Source organism: Eumetopias jubatus, unplaced genomic scaffold, assembly GCF_037043125.1.
Source record: "Eumetopias jubatus isolate StellerSeaLion01/CBP00866 unplaced genomic scaffold, mEumJub1_p1.0 scaffold_8, whole genome shotgun sequence".
NCBI classification, from domain to species: domain Eukaryota; kingdom Metazoa; phylum Chordata; class Mammalia; order Carnivora; family Otariidae; genus Eumetopias; species Eumetopias jubatus.
The window spans coordinates 47,150,842-47,172,826 of NW_028274814.1; the positions used below are offsets into that span (position 1 = coordinate 47,150,842).

At 36.4% G+C, this 21,985-nt stretch overlaps 2 protein-coding genes across 3 annotated transcripts in view; one reads left to right on the forward strand and one right to left on the reverse strand.

The window, feature by feature from the left end:
• Positions 1 to 12,732: 12,732 nt before the first annotated feature.
• Positions 12,733 to 20,865, reverse strand: CD69 (CD69 molecule). Of its 2 annotated transcripts, XM_028119764.2 has the most exons (6): positions 20,701 to 20,857; positions 19,123 to 19,208; positions 16,520 to 16,642; positions 15,388 to 15,587; positions 14,920 to 15,023; positions 12,733 to 13,839 (listed from the first exon to the last, which is right to left on the reverse strand). In XM_028119764.2, the coding sequence occupies exons 3-6, from the start codon at positions 16,614 to 16,616 to the stop codon at positions 13,731 to 13,733; spliced, it is 510 nt and encodes a 169-aa protein (XP_027975565.1). In that variant the 5' UTR covers positions 16,617 to 16,642; positions 19,123 to 19,208; positions 20,701 to 20,857; the 3' UTR covers positions 12,733 to 13,730. The 2 variants fall into 2 exon arrangements, with proteins under 2 accessions (XP_027975565.1, XP_027975564.1); XM_028119763.2 differs by lacking the exon at positions 19,123 to 19,208 and having other exon boundaries at positions 20,701 to 20,865.
• KLRF1 (killer cell lectin like receptor F1) overlaps positions 19,221 to 21,985 on the forward strand; it is a 61,808-nt gene continuing 59,043 nt past the window's right edge. Inside the window, exon 1 of the mRNA XM_028119760.2 lies at positions 19,221 to 19,340. Coding sequence (XP_027975561.1) covers positions 19,325 to 19,340 — 16 coding nt within the window. The 5' untranslated portion in view covers positions 19,221 to 19,324. The remainder of the gene's footprint in view (positions 19,341 to 21,985) is intronic.

Consider the following 21,985-nt stretch of genomic DNA (forward strand, 5'->3'; position numbering starts at 1 on the left):
CACAATATATACATATATCAAATCATTATGTTGTAAACCTAAAAATAATATAATGTTATGTGTCAATTATACCTCAATTGAAAAACAAAAAAGAACAATTCTCTGGTTTTCAGCCAGGCTGCCTGAAGCCAGGCTCTTAAGGATTTTGAAGCTATTTAAATAGAGTAAAAGAGTCTCTGATTTCATTATCATAATTCCAATTAATTTCTCTCTTTTTAATAAAATGCTTCCTCCTTTAGCCTTTCCTAAAGACTCCCAACCTGAATTCAGATTTTTTTTTTTTTTGGTTTAGTCATGCCAGCCAGTAAACGTCCAATTTTTTGCAGTTTGGTTTTTCAAGGTGGAAAGGATCTCAAGAGATTAAAATGTTCCTTATATATATTTTCAACTAATACTACAGTTTTCCCCATGTTTTCTCTCTATTGTATTAGTTTTCAATTTCTGACCAACGAATTACCATACATTTAGTGGTTTAAAATAATTTTATTTATTATCTCACTCTGTGTGTGCTAGGAGTCTAAGCAGGACATATATATATATACATATATATATTTAATTTATATATATATGATTTATATATATAAATTCCATTACATCTTAGGAATAACATAGAAATATTACTCTTTTTATATATTTATTTTTATATATTATATTACATATAGAATATATAGTTTATATGTATGTATTATATGTATTTTTACATGCACACATTATCTGTATTTTATTATATATTATAGTATATTATTATACATTATATGTATTTTATATGTATTTATATTTATATTATATGTGTAGTACATTATATGTATTATGTCTTATATGTATTACTTATTTATATTATATGCATTATATGTATAATATATTATATCATTATACATTATATATATTTTTATAATATATATTATATATATAAAGAGTAATGGATTTTTTTTGTTGGACAAAGATTACTTAAAAATTCCGTAGGGAACTTTCAGGTGCCTTTGTAATATTGAATAGCTGTATTTGTTTGTGCTTTCTTCAAAAACTCCATCAAAACAATGTTCATTGAAAAATAAATTTAATGGAACAAAAATGACTAGGAGGAAATGAACACAAAAGGTAAATGTTCACACATTTTAGAATATGGCAAGCGATTTAAGCCATAGAACTCCAGATGCTAAGGAGTTAGAGGGAGTATGCACCTCTGAAGCTGGGTGTGGTGGAAAAAATGTGTGACGGCCCCACAGCCTTTCTGTTCTCGCCCTCGTGCCCTTGGATGATCCCTCTCCTTCTTAAGTGTGGGTGGGACCCATGACTTGCTTCTAACGCATGAAATGCAAGATAATACATTATCTCCAATGTTATTATTGTTGCCTCTGGAAGCAAAACAATTGTCGCTGACGTTTTGGACAAACACCTACAGGAATTAGAGAAAGACTAGTTGGGTTTTTTACCGTTTGATTTGAAGATGACGAGGCAAGCTTTCGCAAGCTGGTGAAAGCTGGAGGAAGAGGAGATGTTCTGCCAGTAGGGGGCCCTATGTGATTAATTTTAGCAGCAATGAAACTTGCTCTTCAGATTGAAACATCCTGTATTTTTATATGCCAATATAAGTCGTGTTTTCCCAAAGTGTCAGATTGCCTCAATCTAAAATTTTAAGGCCTGAGCAAAGAATTTACTTTCTTTGTAACTTGGTTTCCTTATATATGAAGTAAGATATTAGTAACCCCTAAATCATAAGGCTGTTGTGAGGATTCATTCAATAAATTATCTGTAAAGTGTTTAGTCTCCGACATATGGAGGCACTATGTAGTGTTGATTATAGTTATTGCTATATTTTATTATCCTTTTCAATAATCGTATCATCATTCAATACAAACTTTTGTTACATTTATTTATTTATTTATTTATTTATTTATTTATTTATTTAATTTTGGTGCTTTGGATTATACAGGGAGCAAATGTCCTCACATTTAGCAAAGTGGTATGGATTGAAAGCTGTACCATGTGGAGAAGGTATAAATCAGCACAATGTGACTAATGGAGCAGCCTGGAGCAACGGTTAAGGGGGAGAGGTATTAAGCAACAAAAAACTTTTAAGTGCTCCCTGAGTCTGAGCAGTATCAGAAAAGATTTCTTAAAGGCATGCGACTTCAAATACCTTTACTTGGCTATTCAAAAAGAGCATGGATACTCACTCACTAGCTAATACCAACCCTCTCTCCACCAAGGACAACCTGTAAAGCCAGCAAAATATTTGAAACATATTAAAGGCACTGGTGAGCGGTGCCTGGGTGGCTCAGTTGGTTAGGTGTCTGACACTTGATTTTGGCTCAGGTCATGATCTTGGAGTTGTGAGATCGAACCCCACAATGGGCTCCACTATCAGCTTGGGGTTCTTGCTCTCCCTTTGTTCCTCCCCCCTGCTCACATGCTGTCTCTCTCTCTCTCCCAAAATATAAATAAATAAATAAATAAATAAATAAATAAAGGCATGGATGAGATAACAAATTAGTGAATGATACAATGCAAGTCCAAAAAAAAGCTGAAACCCAGAAAGAAGAGTTGCATTTCCTATACAAGATTCTCAAAGACAGATGGAGAAACTGAGGAGCAGAGCAGGGCTTTTGGCAGTCTAAGAGCTAGGGTGGTTCCAGTCCTCAAGCAGAGATGGGGAGCCTGAAAAATCAGTATATCTGGTTGGTTCACCAAAAAGTTACACACCAGGACAACATTTTCCAACCTTGACACTACTGACGTTTTGAGTCAGATTATTCTTTGTTGTTGGGAGCTGTTCTGTGTTCATTGTATATAGTTTAGAACCATCTCTTACTTCTACCTTCTAGATGCCAGTATCAAGCCTTCCCCCATGTTGACTGCCCACCATGTTGGACAACCAAAAATATCTCTAAACACTGCTAAATATCCTTCGAGGGGCAAAAACATCCCAGGTTGAAAAACACTGCCCAAGGAGTAAGGCTGAGGGGAGAGTGGACCAGTCTTTGAAGGAGATGAATTCAAACCTTTCAGTTGCTAAAATTGAAGGGAAATGATCCCAGGTTGCTAGTGTTGAGGAAGGAGAAATTTCCTTCTTCCCTCTCTCCCAGGGTTCTTCTCGATAGTTAGGAATTAAATTGATATGAGACAGATTAACAGGAGAAAAAAAGGACAAAGTTTTATGACATGCACATGGAGACCCAATAATGAAATTGAGACCCAAAGAAATGACCAAGGCAGGCAGTTTTGATACATTGTAGACAAAGAGATAATAAATTTGCGAGGAATTGACAAGATAAAATAAAGCAGTTGTTTGGAAGCTTTAATTAGTAAGGAATTCTTTATATTTTCTGAATAAATTATTTTTTATTTTATTATGTTATGTTAATCACCATACATCACATCATTAGTTTTTGATGTAGTGTTCCATGATTCATTGTTTGCATATAACACCCAGTGCTCCATTCAGTACATGCCCTCTTCAATACCCATCACCAGGCTAAACCATCCCCCCATCCCCCTCCCCTCTAGAACCCTCAGTTTGTTTCTCAGAGTCCGTAGTCTCAAATGGTTCGTCTCCCTTTCCGATTTCCTCCCCTTCATTTTTCCCTTCCTACTATCTTCTTTTTTTTTTTTAACATATATAATGTATTATTTGTTTCAAACGTACAGGCCTGTGATTCAACAGTCTTACACAATTCACAGCGCTCACCATAGCACATACCCTCCCCAATGTCCATCACCCAGCCACCCCATCCCTCCCACCTCCCACCACTCCAGCAACCCTCAGTTTCCTGAGATTAAGAATTCCTCATATCAGTGAGATCATATGATACATGTCTTTCTCTGATTGACTTATTTCGCTGAGCATTATACCCTAAGTTCCATCCACCTCATTGCAAATGGCAAGATTTCATTCTTTTGGATGGCTGCATAATATTCCATTGTGTATATATATATATATATATATATATATATATACACACACACACACACACACATATATATATACATATATATATATATATATATATACTACACCTTCTTTATCCATTCATTAGTCGATGGACATCTTTGCTCTTTCCATAGTTTGGCTATTGTGGACATTGCTGCTATAAACATCAGGGTGTGCATACCCCTTTGGATCCCTCCATTTGTATCTTTGGGGTAAATACCCAGTAGTGCAATTACTGGGTTGTAGGGTAGCTCTATTTTCAACTTTTTGAGGAACCTCGATACTGTTTTCCAGAGTGGCTGCACCAACTTGTGTTCCAATCCAACAGTGTAAGAGGGTTCCCCTTTCTCCAAATCTCTGCCAACATCTCATTTCCTAAATTGTTAATTTTAACCATTCTGACTGGTGTGAGGTAGTATCTCATTGAGGTTTTGATTTGGATTTCCCCGATGCCAAGTGATGTTGAGCACTTTTTCAAGTGTCTGTTGCCATTTGGATATCTTCTTTGCAAAAATGTCTGTTCATGTCTTCTGCCCATTTCTTGATTAGATCATTTGTTCTTTGGGTGTTGAGTGTGATAAATTTTTTATTGATTTTGGATACTAGCCCTTTATCTGATATGTCATTTGCAAATATCTTCTCCCATTCTAGCTGGGCTTGAAAAAAGCATGGATGATACTAGAGAAACCCTTTCTGGAGAAATAAAAGAACTAAAATTTAACCAAGTCGAAATCAAAAAGGCTATTACTGAGGTGCAATCAAAAATGCAGGCTCTAACTGCTAAGATAAGTGAGGCAGAAAAGAGAATTAGTGATATAGAAGACCAAATGATGGAGAATAAAGAAGCTGAGGAAAAGAGAGATAAACAACTACTGGATCACCAGGGCAGAATTCGAGAGATAAGTGATACCATAAGATGAAACAATGTTAGAATAATTGGGATCCCAGAAGAAGAAGAAAGAGAGATAGGGGCAGAAGGTATATTGGAGCAAATTACAGCAGAGAACTTCCCTAATTTGGGGAAGGAAACAGGCATCAAAATCCAGGAGGCCCAGAGAACCCCTCTCAAAATCAATAAAATAGGTCAACACGCCAACATCTAATAATAAAACTTATGAGTCTCAGAGACAAAGAGAAAATCCTGGATGCAGCTCGGGAGAAGAGATCTGTAAGCTACAATGGTAGAAACATTAAATTGTCAACAGACCTATCCACAGAGACCTAGCAGGCTAGAAAGGACTGGCATGATATATTCAGAGCACTAAATGAGAAAAATATGCAGCCAAGAATACTATATCCAGCTAGACTGTCATTGAAAATAGAAGGAGAGACAAAAGGCTTCCAGGACAAACAAAAACTAAAGGAATTTGCAAACACGAAGCCAGCCCTACTAGAAATATTGAAAGGGGTCCTCTAAGCAAAGAGAGAGCCTAAAAGTAACATAGACCAGAAAGGAACACAGACAATATACAGTAACAGTTCCCTTACAGGCAATACAATGGCACTAAATTCCTATCTTTCAAGAGTTACGCTGAATGTAAATGGTCTAAATGCCCCAATCAAAAGACACAGGATATCAGATTGGATAAAAAAAACAAGACCCATCTATATGCTGCCTACAAGAGACTCATTTTAGACCCAAAGACACCCCCAGATTGAAAGTGAGGGGGTGGAAAACCATTTACCATGCTAATGGACACCAAAAGAAAGCTGGGGTGGCAATCCTTATATCAGACAAATTGGATTTTAAACCACAGACTATAATAATAGATGAGGAAGGACACTATATCCTACTTAAAGGGTCTATCCAACAAGAAGATCTAACAATTGTAAATATCTATGCCCCCAACTTGGGAGCAGTCAATTATATAAGCCAGTTAATGACAAAATCAAAGAAACACATCGACAACAATACAATAATAGTGGGGGACTTTAACACCCCCCTCACTGAAATGGACAGATCATCTAAGCAAAAGATCAACAAGGAAATAAAGACTTTCAATGACACACTGGACCAAATGGACTTCACAGATCTATTCAGAACATTCCACCCCAAAGCAACAGAATACACATTCTTCTCTAGTGCCCATGGAATATTCTCCAGAACTGATCACATCCTAGGTCATAAATGAGGTCTCAACAGGTACCAAAAGATTGGGATCATTCCCTGCATATTTTCAGACCACGCTGCTTTGAAACTAGAACTCAATCACAAGAGGAAGGTAGGAAAGAGCTCAAATATATGGAGGTTAAAGAGGATCCTACTAAAGAATGAATGGGTCAACCAGGAAATTAGGGAAGAATTAAAAAAAAAAAAACTGAACAGACCTGTATCTGTTAAGGACATTGAAGCAGTAATAAAAAATCCCCCAACAAACAAGAGGCCAAGGCCAGATGGCTTCCCAGGGGAATTCTACCAAACATTTCAAGAAGAATACCTATTCTTCTGAAATTGTTCCAAAAAATAGAAATGGAAGGAAAACTTCCAAACTCATTTTATGAGGCCACCATTACCTTGATCCCCAAACCAGACAAAGACTCCATCAAAAAGGAGAATTACAGACCATTATCCCTGATGAATATGGATGCAAAAATTCTCACCAAAATACTAGCCAATAGGATCCAACAATACATTAAAAGAATTCTTCACCATGACTAAGTGGGATTTATTCCTGGGCTGCAAGTTTTGTTCAACATCCACAAATCAGTCAACGTGATACAATACATTAATAAAGGAAAGAACAAGAGTCATATGATCCTCTCAATAGATGCAGAAAGAGCATTTGACAAAGTACAGCATCCTTTCTTGATCAAAACTCTTCAGAGTGTAGGGATAGAGGGTACATACCTCAATAGCATAAAAGCCATCTATGAAAAACCCACAGCAAATATCATTCTCAATGGGGAAAAACTGAGAGCTTTCCCCCTAAGGTCAGGAATGTGGCGGGGATGTCCACTCTCACCACTGCTATTCAACATAGTGTTAGAAGTCCTAGCCACAGCAATCAGACAACAAAAAGAAATAAAAGGCATCAGAATCGGCAAAGAAGAAGTCAAACTCTCACTGTTTTTCAGATGATATGATACTTTATGTGGAAAACTCAAAAGACTCCACCCCAAAACTGCTAGAACTCATACGGGAATTCAGTAAAGTGGCAAGATATAAAATCAATGCACAGAAATCAGTTGCATTTCTATACACCAACAATGATACAGAAGAAAGAGAAATTAAGGAGTCGATCACATTTACAATTGCAGTCAAAACCATTAGATACTTAGGAATAAATCTAACCAAAGAGGCAATGAATCTGTGCTCAGAAAAGTATAAAATACTCATGAAAGAAATTGAGGAAGACACAAAGAAATGGAAAAACGTTCCATGCTCATGGATCGGAAGAACAAATATTGTGAAGATGTCAATGCTGCCTAGAGCAATCTACACATTTTAATGCAATCCTTTTTTTCTAAAGATTTATTTATTTATTTGAGAGAGCGAGAATGAGAGAGAGAGAGTACATGAGAGGGGGGAGGGCCAGAGTGAGAAGCAGGCTCCTCACTGAGCAGGGAGTCCAATGCGGGACTCGATCCTGGGACTCCGGGATCGTGACCTGAGCCGAAGGCAGTCGCCTAACCAACTGAGCCACCCAGGCACCCCATTTAATGCAATCCTTATCAAAATACCATCCACCGTTTTCAAAGAAATGGAACAAATAATCCTAAAATATGTATGGAACCAGAAAAGACCCCGAATAGTCAGAGGAATGTTGAAAAAGAAAAGCAAAGCTGGTGGCATCACAATTCCGGATTTCAAGCTCTATTACAAAGCTGTCATCATCAAGACAGTTTGGTACTGGCACAAAAACAGACACATAGATCAGTGGAACAGAATCGAGAGCCCAGAAATGGACCCTCAACTCTATGGTCAACTCATCTTCGACAAAGCAGGAAAGAATGTCCAATGGAAAAAAGACAGTCTCTTCAACAAATGGTGTTGGGAAAATTGGACAGCCACATGCAGAAGAATGAAACTGGACCATTTCCTTACACCACACACAAAAATAGACTAAAAATGGTTGAAAGACCGAAACGTGAGACAGGAGTCCATCAACATCCTAAAGGAGAACACAGGCAGCAACATCTTCGACCTCAGCCACAGCAACTTCTTCCTAGAAACATCACCAAAGGCAAGGGAAGCAAGGGCAAAAATGAACTATTGGGACTTTCGCACAGCAAAGGAAACAGTTAACAAAACCAAAAGACAACTGACAGAATGGGAGAAGAAATTTGCAAATGACATATCAGATAAAGGGCTAGTATCCAAAATCAGTAAAGAACTTCTTAAACTCAACACCCAAAGAACAAATGATCCAATCACGAAATGGGCAGAAGACATGAACAGACAGTTTTCCAAAGAAGACATCCAAATGGCCAACAGACACATGAAAAAGTGCTCAACATCGCTCAGCATCAGGAAATTCAAATCAAAACCTCAATGAGATACCCCCTCACACCAACCAAAATGGCTAAAATTAACAAGTCAGGAAATGATGGATGTTGGCGGGGATGTGGAGAAAGGGGAACCCTCCTACAGTGTTGGTGGGTATGCAAGCTGGTGCAGCCACTCTGGAAAATAGTATGGAGGTTCCTCAAAAGGTTGAAAATAGTGCTACTGTACAACCCAGCAATTGCACTACCAGATATTTACCCCGAAGATACAAATGTAGTGATCCAAAGGGGTACGTGCACCCCAATGTTTATAGCAGCAATGTCCACAATAGCCAAACTATGGAAAGAGCCAAGATGTCCATCAACAGATGAATGTAAAAAGAAGATGTGGTATATATACACAATGGAATATTATGCAGCCATCAAAAGGAATGAAATCTTGCCATTTGCAATGATGTGGCTGGAACTTAGGGTATTACACTGAGCGAGATAAGTCAATCAGAGAAAGACATGTATCATATGATTTCACTGATATGAGGAATTCTTAATCTCAGGAAACAAACTGAGGGTTGTTGGAGTGGTGGGGGGAGGAGGGATGGAGTGGCTGGGTGATAGACATTGGGGAGGGCATGTGCTAAGCTGAGTGCTGTGAATTGTGTAAGACTGTTGAAACACAGACCTGTACCTTTGAAACAAATAATACATTATATATATTAAAAAAAAGAAGAAGAAGAAGAGATAGTAAGAAGTGAAAAATGAAGGGGAGGGGAAATCGGAGGGGGAGATGAACCATGAGAGACTATGGACTCTGAGAAACCGAGCGTTCTAGAGGGGAGGGGGGTGGGGAGATGGGTTAGCCTGGTGATGGGTATTAAAGAGGGCACGTACTGCATGGAGCACTGGGTGTTATACGCAAACAATGACTCATAGAACACCACATCAAAAACTAATGATGTAATGTATGGTGAGTAACATAACATAATAATAAGAAAAAGAAAGTAGATGCAATGTCTTTCTGGTGAAACACATTAACCTGATTACATTACCCACGAACTTTAAACTGTGCTTAAACTGTTTGAAAAGAAAAACAAAACTATAATTTTTCTCAGGTTAAGTGTATCTCCTGGACCAAGAAACCAAACCAACCCAAACTGCCATGATTTTATCCAGCCACTAGATGACACTGCAGCTTGCGGCTGCCCATGAAACTGGGGGGACTTGAGTTAATTTAGGGTAGAGGAGATTCTTGAAACAAACTGGTTGTTTTTTTATTTCTTGAAATACAGTGTCAATTATATTATCATTAGTTTCAGGTGTACAACATAGTGTTTTGACAACTCAATACCTTATGCTGGGCTCACAAGTATAGCTCCCATCACTGACTATATTCCCTACGCTGTACCTTTCCTCCCTGTGACTTATCCATTCCATGAATGAAAACCTGTAACTCCCACTCCGCTTCACCCATTTTTCCCATCCCACCGCCCCCTCCCCTCTGCAACCATTAGTTTGTTCTCTGTATTTATGGGTCTGCTTCAAAGCAAACTAATTTTTAATATATGTCATTGGTCACTAGAAAGTAGAGCTGTGCTTTAAATAATAAAATGACTACTTTAATGAAACTATATTTAAAATATAAATTTTTTCTTTTAATGATACTATATTAAAATATAAATTTTTCTTGTAGAATATCTTGAAACTATAAGGAAACATAAAGAAGAAAAGAAAGGTTATCTTTACTCCTATTACTCAGGGAAAATCATTGTGCTTACCTTTGTGATTTTCTCTCTTCAAGTATATAGAAACACAAAGCATATGTATTTCTGTCCAATATTTAACAGGATAGACTCTTACTGGCTGTATTATTTTACCTGGCTTAACAATAATAGTGTGCATATTTCCCCATATTCCTCAACTTTCTTTTTTATTGTTATTTTTCATTGTTGTCAGATTATTTCATCATGTAGTAGAATCATACTTATTTAACCAAATCTTTAATTTTGAACCATTAAGTGGTTTCTGATTTATCACTGGTAAAAATAGTTCTTTGATAAACATTTTTGTGGTTATGTCTTGGACATCAGAGATTATTCCTTTAAAGTCCTTCCTCTCCCCCACCCCAAAAACTGTCACATCAAAAGAAACAGGGAATCTGTTAGGGCTTTTGATGAGTATTTTAAAACTGTATTCCAAAGGTCAAACTATACCAATTTATGTGATCATTCACAGTCTTTCTGGCCATATATTTTCCAATATTTTCTCTAGAATTTTCTTAGCATTTTAATCTCAGTTGTGATCAATTTTCATGTGTTAAAATCTAGTCAAAATTATGAAAATTGAGAACAAGCACAGAAAGATAATTTCTATATCAATACTATATTAATACTAAAAGTTTTGAATCAATTCAATACTGACTATAGGACCTAACATTTCAGTGCCATTCAATCATTTAAAAAATACTTTTAATTTCATTGAATCCCTATATTTATGTGAAATAAGCAGGTGAACTGTTATTACCCTTTTTAGAGGAAGGAATTGCAATTATGTTGCAAAAGCCAAATAAAACACAGATAACTGGTAGTTACCTTCAGTACATATTAACATAACTATCCGGGGTGAATATAGCCTATAAATTCAACATTTTAAAAATTAGCTAAAAGCTTGAACACAGGAGCAAATCAAGTATATATCTGTAATATACTTCCACAGCACCCTACGCTTTCCCTAGTATACGCTTCATCACTACCCTAATGTAATTGTTTATTGTTTTACAAATAACCCCTCCAAAAAGAAAGACAGGCTATGTAGACGTACACATATTATGTAGAAATGCTGCTTTTTGCCAATACTGGAAATTTAATGACATAATGTTCCCATTTATAACAATCATTACTAGAAGTTAATATACCACTGTGAGCCAGGTACTATTCTAAACTCATTTTCATGTATTAACTAATTTAATTTCTACCCAATTTTGGGGAAATTTCTAACTAATGCTAACTAAAACAGTTGGGCAACTAGCAGGTGGCAGAGATGAAACAGGCAGCATTTCTCCTGTGCTCTGGCTTTTAGCAACACTTTCCATTTACAAATTTCTTTTTTTTTTTTTAAAGATTTTATTTATTTCTTTGACAGAGAGAGAGAGAGCACAAGTAGGCAGAACAGCAAGGAGAGGGAGAGGGAGAAGCAGGCTCTCTGCCGAGCAGGGAGCCCGAACGTTGGCCTCGATCCCAGGACCCCGGGATCATGACCTGAGCCAAAGGCAGCCGCTTAACCAACTGAGCCACCCAGGCGCCCCCCATTTATACATTTCATAACACACGAATCACAAGACATTGCTTTCTCACACGACTCAGGTGCATATTGTTGTTACTAATGATGGGATATTAGAGGGTGAAGGCCATTTGTTTCCTTTTACAGCTGTGAGAACTGAAGGACATGGAGATGAAGGAAACTCTATTTTTTATCACTAAGCAATGTCTGGAATTCACGTTTCTTTTCTTTTTCTTTTTTTTTTTAAGATTTTATTTATTTTTTTGACAGAAAGAGACAGCAAAAGCAGGAACACAAGCAGGGGGAGTGGGAGAGGGAGAAGCAGGCCCCCCGCCGAGCAGGGAGCCCGATGTGGGGCTCCATCCCAGGACCCTGGGACCATGACCCAAGCCGAAGGCAGACGCTTATCAACTGAGCCACCCAGGCGCCCCATTCACATTTCTTTTCAATATGCTGTACTCATGATAATAGTTTAGAGATATCACAATAGCATTCAGAAATGCTTTCAGAGAAGAATATTATGAAATACATTCACAAAACAATTTTGAAGGTAACAGAATTTTTCCTGACTGAAGTATCTCATAGAGATTAGCGTAGTGCCTTGTTTCTACTTCATGGATTACTTTGTGTAAATAACTAAAATATGCCTAGAACTTCAGAATTGAACAAGATGCTTTCAGAGCATCATTTATGAGGACCAGTTATCCTTTTATTGGAGAGAAGATGAGCTATAAATCACAGGTCCTCCCAAGATGACTCTAGGGGTCTCCTAATTTCCTATGCCTCTTTAGTATGAGGGTGATGAATAATAACAGAAAGGAAGAAAATAGAGTCGAAAAAACCTTAAGTGACATATATTCCTCCCAAGTCAATTAGAATATTTACTGAGGATCTGCTGTACAGAAAAATAACTGTAGCTCTTTTGGAAATATATATGAAAACAATTCAAAAAGTACAAATTTATAAAGCTAAGTTTTTACTATAGATAAGTTTAAAAAATGTTATAGTATTCTGTTTTCGGATTTCTAGTATGACATAAAATTTTGAGTGTATTTCAAGAAATGAACACTTCTTAGAAACCATTTTGTCGATTCTACTTTTATTTTAACATACATAAAATCAGCTTATAAGGGCACTGAATACAAAAGACAAACAAAGAAACACTATTGCACTCAGAAAACACTTCATAAGAAGCATTGCACATGATAGAATTGATTAGGAAAGGTACACACGTATAGTCAGATAAGACTATTATTATTCCAAGTTTGAACAATACAGAAGTTCTCTTGATAGGAATTTGCCACATCACATATTGCACATTTTCCAATACTTCATCTGTTTCACAAATATTCCTCATATTTGTTTTTGTCCGTATCTCTGTAAAATGCTACGTGTAAGATTCTTAAGACAGTGAATTATGTAACATTGAAAAAGATGAATTACACAGAAGAAGTAAAAACAACAACAATATAAATACATGATCATCCCACTCTTTTGGTGGGAAAATGACAAAGTCACCTGGCAAACTTCTCTAAAAAGAGAGAAATATTACAAAGCTTAGCTTCATAAGCATTTGTCCACTTATACATGTTCTCTGACTTAAAAAAAAAATGCATTTAGACTAAATGTCCATGCTACCAGTTAAAATTTCTTGTTTACATTCAGTTTTTAATACCGCCACCTAACGTTTTCAAATAGTGCAAATACATGAAGCACACTCAGTTTTGGTAGTCATTCAACAATAAATAATAACTCTAAGCCTAGTTATTTTATTATTTTTAATTCTAAAAAATATAAAGTGCATCCATAAGGTTTAAAGTCGTTCTTCTCATTCTTGGATGTAACGATCAGTCAACCTGTGACTTTTTCAGCTCATGGCAAGAGTGTTCCACAATACAGATATTCCTGGAATTTCTCTTCCTTTTTTCCCATAGTCTTGTTTGGAAGAAGGTTTCCAAAATAAGACAAAGTTTTTTCAGAAAGTCTTTGTGGAAAATTTCTGACCATAGAGCAGCATCGATCAACACAAATTTCCTTGAGTTCCATGTTATAATAGTCTAAAAGCAAATATGTTTCCTCATTATTTAGCGGGTTTGCTACATATCGAATATAAATTCTTTCCACATGCTGTGCTGCTGACCCCTGTACTATTCAGAAATGCACAGTTCTCAGATCCTGGGAGGCTGAACCTGTCGAACAATAAAGAAACTTAGAATGATTTTGAATTCATTATTTTCATTCAGTTACATGAAAATGAACTTTGCGAGGGTAGCCTCAGATTTGTTTGTTTGTTTGATAGGAGTTCATGAAGCAAGTCATCTGGTCAAGTGACCATAAACCAATCTGGTCCCTGAAGCCAATCTGTGTGTAAAGTACCATAGGACACATATTAAAAATGCCTTATCTAGAAATTTAAATTTATTTTCCTTATCAGTAATTATCATAAAACTATTTAGAAAGCTAGGGTGCCTGGGTGGCTCAGTCATTAAGCGTCTGCCTTCGACTCAGGTCATGATCCCAGGGTCCTGGGATCGAGCCCCACATCGGGCTCCCTGCTCAGCGGGAAGCCTGCTTCCCCCTCCCGCTCCCCCTGCTTGTGTTCCCTCTCTCACTGTGTCTCTCTCTGTCAAATCAATCAATCAATCAATCAATCAATCAATCAATCAATCTTTAAAAAAGGCTTTTTAGAAGGCTAGAAATTTATTCAGTTCTGAGTTTTCAGATGGCAAAGGTTAATACTAACTATATAAAATGTCCTTCAAACTTCAAAATGTACATCAACTACAGGTAATAAAGTCAACATCTTCCATTCTGGGGCAAGTTTTCTGTCAGGTTCATAGAAGCCTCTAATTTGCTATTAGAAATACTGTGTTTTATCCTTGTGGGGATGACAACTGGGAAAGAGTAAAAGGGGATTATTTTCTAAAAACTCAGCTTATCAGGAAAAAATATATATGAGATTGGCAATGTTGGATTTTTCTTTTTGCATCATCGTAATTATGTCTGGAATATGTCTGAGTCTTTACTCACACTAAAATTTGCTGAGATAAAATTACTAGAAACATTTATTGTATGACTTCCAAGTAGATAAAAAGAAAAAATGGCAATATTAACCCTTCTTTAAAGATTTTGAAAGAGTGCATACAAAACAGACTGATAAAGCTCTGCTCCTAAAGGGCACAACCATCATATACAACAGTGCTTTGAAAGGAAAATGGCTTCCCTGAGCTGCCATTCTGGGGAGGATAAAGAGACATCTTGAAACTTACCAGTTGTTAAATTCTTTGCCATCTGACCATTTCCATGTCTGACCATCTTCAGTTTTCAGCCCAATCCAATGATTAGTTATACCCACATATTGTTTTAAAAAGCTCTTGAAGAAAGTACAAAGGATGTGTGTGTTAAACAACCCCTCTGGGTAAGTACATAATTAATTCTATTTTTCAGAAGCTGCAATTCAAGGCATGATAGCTAAGCCGATCAGTTATTAGCTCTATTTAGGACAAGCTCATTTGTATTTTTGGGCTTTGATGTTAAGTAATCAAAGCAAATTTACAAGATTAAACTGAACCCTGATTGGGACCTCAGACTGATCATATGGCTTTTCTGTGACTAAATTTTCCCACAAGGGAGAGAGGCACAATGTCGTCACTTAGCAGGAGACAGAAAGGAATCACAGATTATCTATGTTAAAAAATAGCAATATTTTATGAAATTGTTCTTGAATACTATCTTACCATGTCCTTTTCAGAATCAATGAACGCAAGAGTAGCACCCTGTTCATAGCAAAAGTTTTGGGCCGGCGTCCAACCCCTCTTTTCAGTGGAAATAAAATAACATTTCTTCTGGTATCCAATCCAATCATCGGAGCATGAAGAAACATGGCTATTTGATGGCAATGGGGACATATATTGGCCTGGACAATTGTATTGGCCCACTGTGAACAGGAAAGTGGTTTGTTTTAGTAACAAAAGAAAGTAAATACCCACAGTATGCAAAATCAGTTCAGGAGGTGCTGAGCAGTGCTAGGTGACAACCTTATATAATCTCTTCTTGTGCCTAATCATTATTGTCAGCATATAAGAAATAAGAGGGTGTCTTTCGAGCCATAATCTCAGAAAGGGGTAGGAAAATAGAAAAATCTTGCAAGTAGCCTTTGGACTAGAAAGGGGACAGGGCATTATAAATTGCAACGCAGTCAATATAACACTGTATTGGGAGATGAAGGACAGAAACATTTACAGGGAAGTAATTCAGAACACAGAAAGATCCCTGACTGAGGATGTTTCAGAAAGTTGTAAAATTTCATGTTTGTAAAGGCACAAATGTATCTTGGTATTGCTATATGTTTTGAATACCATATCACAGTTGACTCTTTGGGAGATTCTAGATATATTTTAAATTATCCATAACCACCCTTCTGTGGCCTTGGAGATAAGAGACAGAAGACTGATCAATACCCAATTAATCTATGGCTTCGATACTATTTTTTTCTATCAAGGGTGAATGTGAAGCCCACATTTTTTTTTCTAACTAAATGTCTGTTTATTTAGAATCTAAATCAGTCCCTTTCATTTTGGATTTTAAAATATGCTCAAGTGTAATTTTCTCCCACAATAATGTATAAAACATAGACACTTTTAATACTTGTAAAGAAGCTCTAGAAAACTCAGAAAGCACTGTATTGATCATCTAAGGAATATGGAATTATATTTAGTATTCTTTAAGAAATCAGCCACATATAATAATTGGGATAATTCTAAATTAATCAGAATTTCTCATTAATTAGACCAAGTAATCCCTGTTGATTTCAGCTGGACATAAACGCTAACAGCAGAGACTCAATGAATTCATGAAGTACTGACCCACCTGATATAGCGATGAGAGCTATGATTAAAACAGTGATGAGGACCACATTCACGACAGCACATGGGATAGGAACTTGAAGGGACCCTTCATGCTGCATTGCAAAACGAGGGCTGGCGGCATTACCTGAAGAGAGAAAGTTGATGATGAATTCAGGCAGACTGTAGAAGCAAGAAAGGGACACTCGATATTCTCCTGAGGCATTTACATTTTAATTCTTCCTTACCTTGTTCTATGAAATTTATAAGCTAACTTCCCCCCAATTTTGAGTGAATTAGGATAGTGAAACAATTCAGGAATAATAATGAGATCATAAAATATCTCCCCAATCTATGCACTTAGTAGCTACAAAAATTCTAAGTATATCATAATTTTACTGTTTGAATCACAAGAACATTTATTACATCTCTGATTATCCTAGAAGATATATAAAAGGGACATCCTAAGCACAATGCCTTTACCTTTCTGTAGTCACTGTTTAAGAGAGATGACATAAATGCAATAGGTGTGGATAATGAATAAAAAATACTGAATTGATATATAAATAGCTACAACTAGCGTGACTGAAAGTTTAAAAAAAAAGATTGATGGTACTTTTTGGTGAAGTTGGTACAGATGTGAAGCAATTGAAATTTTCATATATTACTCATGGGAGAGTAAAATGGAAAACTAATTTGGAAAACTCTTTCTCTATACAATTAAATATACACCCACCCTATGATCCAGCAATCTAACTTGTACAAAACAAGAATGTTCCTAGCAGCTTTATTCTTAAGAGCCAAGTCTTAGAAATAACCCACATATCCATTAATAAGAATATGGATGAACAAATTATGGTATATCTGAATACTATTCAGCAATTAAAAAAAAAACCTGATAAATGCAACAAAATGCGTGAATCTCAAAAAAATGTTGAGTAAAGAAAATGCAGTTATAACTATATACTGTATATTTCCATTTGTATGACATTCGAGAATTGCTGAACTATAAGTGAAATAAGTCAGACTGAGAAAGACAGGTGCCATATGATTTCCCTCACGTGTGGAATTTAAAAACAAAACAAATGAAGGAACAAACAATAAACAGAATCAGACTTATAAATACAGAAAACAAAATGATGGTTGCTAGAGGGGAGGCGGATGGAGGAATGGGTAAGACAAGATGGGTGAAGGGCGATGGATGATACAGGCTTCCACTTATGGAATAAATAAGTCATGGGGATGAAATGCACAGCATAAGGATTATGGTCAATGATACTGTAGTAGCATTGTATGGTGACAGATGGTAGCTACACTTATGGTGAGCATAGCGTAACATAAAAGGATGTAGCATTACATTTTCTGTACACCAGAAAATAACATAATAATACATGTTAACTATACTTAAAAATAAAAGAATAGTTGAACTAAACTCTGGTGATAGAAATCAGAAAAGTGATTGCTTTTATGTGTGTAGGAAAAGTAATTCAACCAGAAAGAAACACAGGGGAACTTTCTAGGGTGATAGAAAATTTCAAATGTTGATTGGAGTTTTTGTTTTAATTCATTAAACTGCATACTTATGATGTGTGCATCCATTGTATGTAAATTATACCTCAGTCAAAAGTGATATGTAGATGAAGAGTCAAATATTTGAATTTTTCAAGAGAAGTTAAATTAATAGAAGAAACATAACAATATTAACAAATGTTAGGTGGAAGTTGATTATTTCATTTACCTTCCATATAGTGCTGAAACCAAGTAAAAATTTGATTTCATCAGTAAGAAATATTTTTGTGGAATATGAATATGATGTGAATGATGATTCTTAGTTTAAAAAAAACTAGAAGAATATCTATCTTAGAATATAAGTAAATAATTGAGGAAGAAGAGAAGGGGATTTTGCATCCAGAGTTTGAATTTGATTTTTGCTAGGATGAGCTCTTGAGATTTTAAAAATCTGGCCTCACAAGAAATCTGTATTTCCCTAATGTGTTCTCAAAACCTGAAATGTAAAATGGCCACTTGCATGATATTAGAGTTTACCAAGCAAAATAGCCTCAAATGCAAACATATCCTGTTTTTCAATGTGTATGGCTTTCATAATTCAAAGGATGTTAACAGAGAACATATCTTGAAATTTTTTATTTCTATTCCTTGACACATTTCTCTAAAGTCAGACTGAGCAAAGACATACGCTTTCTTTCATTGTTTACTGGTTGCCAACATCAGCTTTTGCTGCTGGGGATTGTTTTTCCCAGCGGAGGTCTGCATTCAGATTTTGCAAGAGAAGCCTTTACTGAGCTCCTATCTAGTTCTATTTCTCACAGCTTCTCAAAGCAAATCTTCCTTTTTTTCACCAGTAGATCACCAGAAGCAGCCTTTGATAGGTAGGGTGTTAAGTTCAGAGCTGTCTGTCTAGTTTCACTTCTTCCCATGTGAGAGTCGATCATGCCGCTTAGACTCAATGAAGCAACAGTTCTGGTTCCTTAGCAAACACTAACTTGTCCAGATGGCTCATGGACTCAGAGCCTAGCTCAGTCTATTGGCTTATCCAATGGGCAAGCTGTGGAGATAATTCTCAGACTGTACATTTGTTTTCCATTCGTGAGGGCTATTGTTACTCACAGTTTGATTTATCACCTAGGTGACAAAACACTCCCCCAACAGCATACTTCCGCTCTGATTATGGGCCTTGTTCATTAATGAAGAAACTGAAAATAAATCAACAATTATATACTGAGACATCCAAAGGTGATGCCCGAGGATTGTTCATACTAATAAAGCAACCGCAAGGGCAGCATAAACTAAACATTCAACAGAAAATTGGATGAACTCAGAAAAAGGTGAGGATTCCTGAATTAGGTCCTTCTTCTTTCAACTATGCTTTCTATGTATTGAGTAGTTTTATTATTATATACATTTCTTCTTTTCAGCAGCTCAACTGGACCATAAAAGTAAAGTTACCTAGCCACCAGAAATCTGTGTGGCATGCACTTGTTATCTACCCTTGATTTTGTGTTCTTAGGTGAAAGATGGGTTTATCAGAAGTGACTGATGCCTTTTTAAGGTAAACCAGTCTAATAGACACACACTCAGAAAACAATCCCTTCCTCCAGATTGTTCAGCTCTGCTGCTCGTAACACACCCCTTTATTACTGGATTACTTTGTTTATAAGTAAACTGTCCCTCCCACATGCTAGTGTTTGGAGCACCTCATTAATTACAGAGGAAGAGGGATATATGGAAAAAATCAAGAAAACCTCACAGAAACACATTATAGGAAAAACAATGGGAGCATCCTAATAATAGGAAATAGAATAGGTCTGTGGACAGAATAGATGAATAGAAGAAAGGAAAAGGTAAATAGCTAAGATGGCCATATTTTGATGTATTTTGATGAAAAACAAAAGAAAGGAAGAACCACGTATGATTCATGTAGAATTTGAAGCCTGTGATTGAAAGGGGGAGTCAGAATGATGAAATGAAGAGTTCCATGAAGAGTACAGAAGTAGAAGTTCATATTTTCAAGAATTTTTCATGACATTCTCCTAAGAAATTACCTCCAGGCCTGGTAAATGTTCAGATATGTTCAGATACAGCTATTCTTTCAAAGATTGGAAACCTTCATTCCCAGCAACTGGAAGATGCTGTCATGAGAACACAAGCTGAAGCAAACAGAAAGCATACAAAGAAAGACACAAGGTGAAGACAATAAGGAATGCAATTGGTTATGGGGAAAACAGAATTGCTATAAAGAGAGGCAATGCATCCCGAAGCAGGTACAGATGGATATGGAAAAACGGTGGTGAATGCACTGGGCCAGTGCAGGGAATTTTCTAATTAAATCTGAAGAATTGATATGATATAAACTGAAACAAAAAACAGATCTCAACTATCTTCAGAAATCCACCTTTGTGGTTTCCTCTCAAGTCTCAGGTATCCTGTCTTCTCATGGATAGAGAAATATTTACTTGTTCTCATTTTCTCCTTTACCTGGACTGAAGTAAAATGTAATCGAGTGTTTCTAAGACAAAGGCTCATTTTTTAAAATACTGCTAATATCAGAGGATAGAGAGATAGAAGATAGATGATAGATAGATGTGTGTGTGAGAGAGAGAGAGAGAGAAAGAGAGAGATGATACATGGTAGATGTGTGTGAGAGAGAGAGTTTTGTTACCAGTATATAACAGAGGTCTGACTTACTTTGTTGTCCACCCTCTGGACGCAAGGAGCTGTTCTCTGTTATGGAACAATCTTCAGAATTCATCTTTGTTCTAGTCAAGATTCCCCGGTTAATCCCAGGTCAAGCCAATCTATAGCAAAAGTCTTTGCCAAAGCTCTTGTTCAGTCTCTGAGTCTGTGAGGTATCTCAGCGTTTATATTCGGTTGTATTGTCGCCACCCCCTTTCTCCTGCCTCCTAACCACTCAGTTTCATCAGTTCTCTTTAATTTATGCTCCAACAGCCCAGACAATTTACAATGTGTTATTGTGGTGAGCTGCGGGTTTTCCCTGTTGTCTGAAATGTGCTTTCTCACAACTGTAGGTGTAGCATGAAGAGACAAGCGGGATTTTCCCAGAATCTGAGACATCCTTCTTTAAATTTGTGAAAAACACAAATAACTTAGGAGACAGCCTGTTTAAGTAAAGAATGAAAAGTTAAGGATTCCTAACTTTGAGGTGGAAATAATTTGGAGAGCAATATTTCCCTTGGAACCTCATTCATTTATTTAATAAACAACTAATATTTATTGAGCATGCACTTTGAACCTGACCTGTTTTGGGGCTAGAGGGTTTATTGTTAAATAAGAATTTTAAGACCTCTGTCCTTATGGATCTCTCTCCACTCTGGAAGAATTTTACTTAGGAAGCGATAAATTGGCTGTCAGAAGGGTATCGTTCACTTCTTCCTGGGGACTAGTTCTTGTAAGGTATCATTTAGTACGTACTTGCTTTAAGGAAATAGAAACCTTGTGGTCTGGAACTTCCTTTCTATGTTCTAAAATTGTTTATCTTAAATTATCTGTCTCATTTATCTCCTGTTAATTTTTTGGTCATATTTTACTTTCATATAGATTGCCCTAATTTCTCCTAATACCTTATTCTTCTCTAAATTTCCCCTATTTTAGATTATTTTCCTGTATCTCTGAGGTGTCAGACATTTGGAGTATGATTATTATAAAAAATATATTACCATGGTATCAATACCATCCCAGTGAGCTATGAAGGCAGAATGTCTGTGTATGGTGATTTAAGGAGGGGATCAAAATACCACTCTGGTTACCAATCTTTCTGCCCTAATTTTTATCATTAATATCACCTCTTTAAAGACTATGTGTTTTCAGAATAAAACATTTGTGGAGGTATTATGCCTAGGTAGGTTCGGCATTATCATCTACCATAGCTTTGTTGAGCCAACGTATTTATTTGTTAAAGTAAGACATGAAGAGCTGTATGTTGGTCTTAAGGGCTGTCTGCTTCCACTCCATT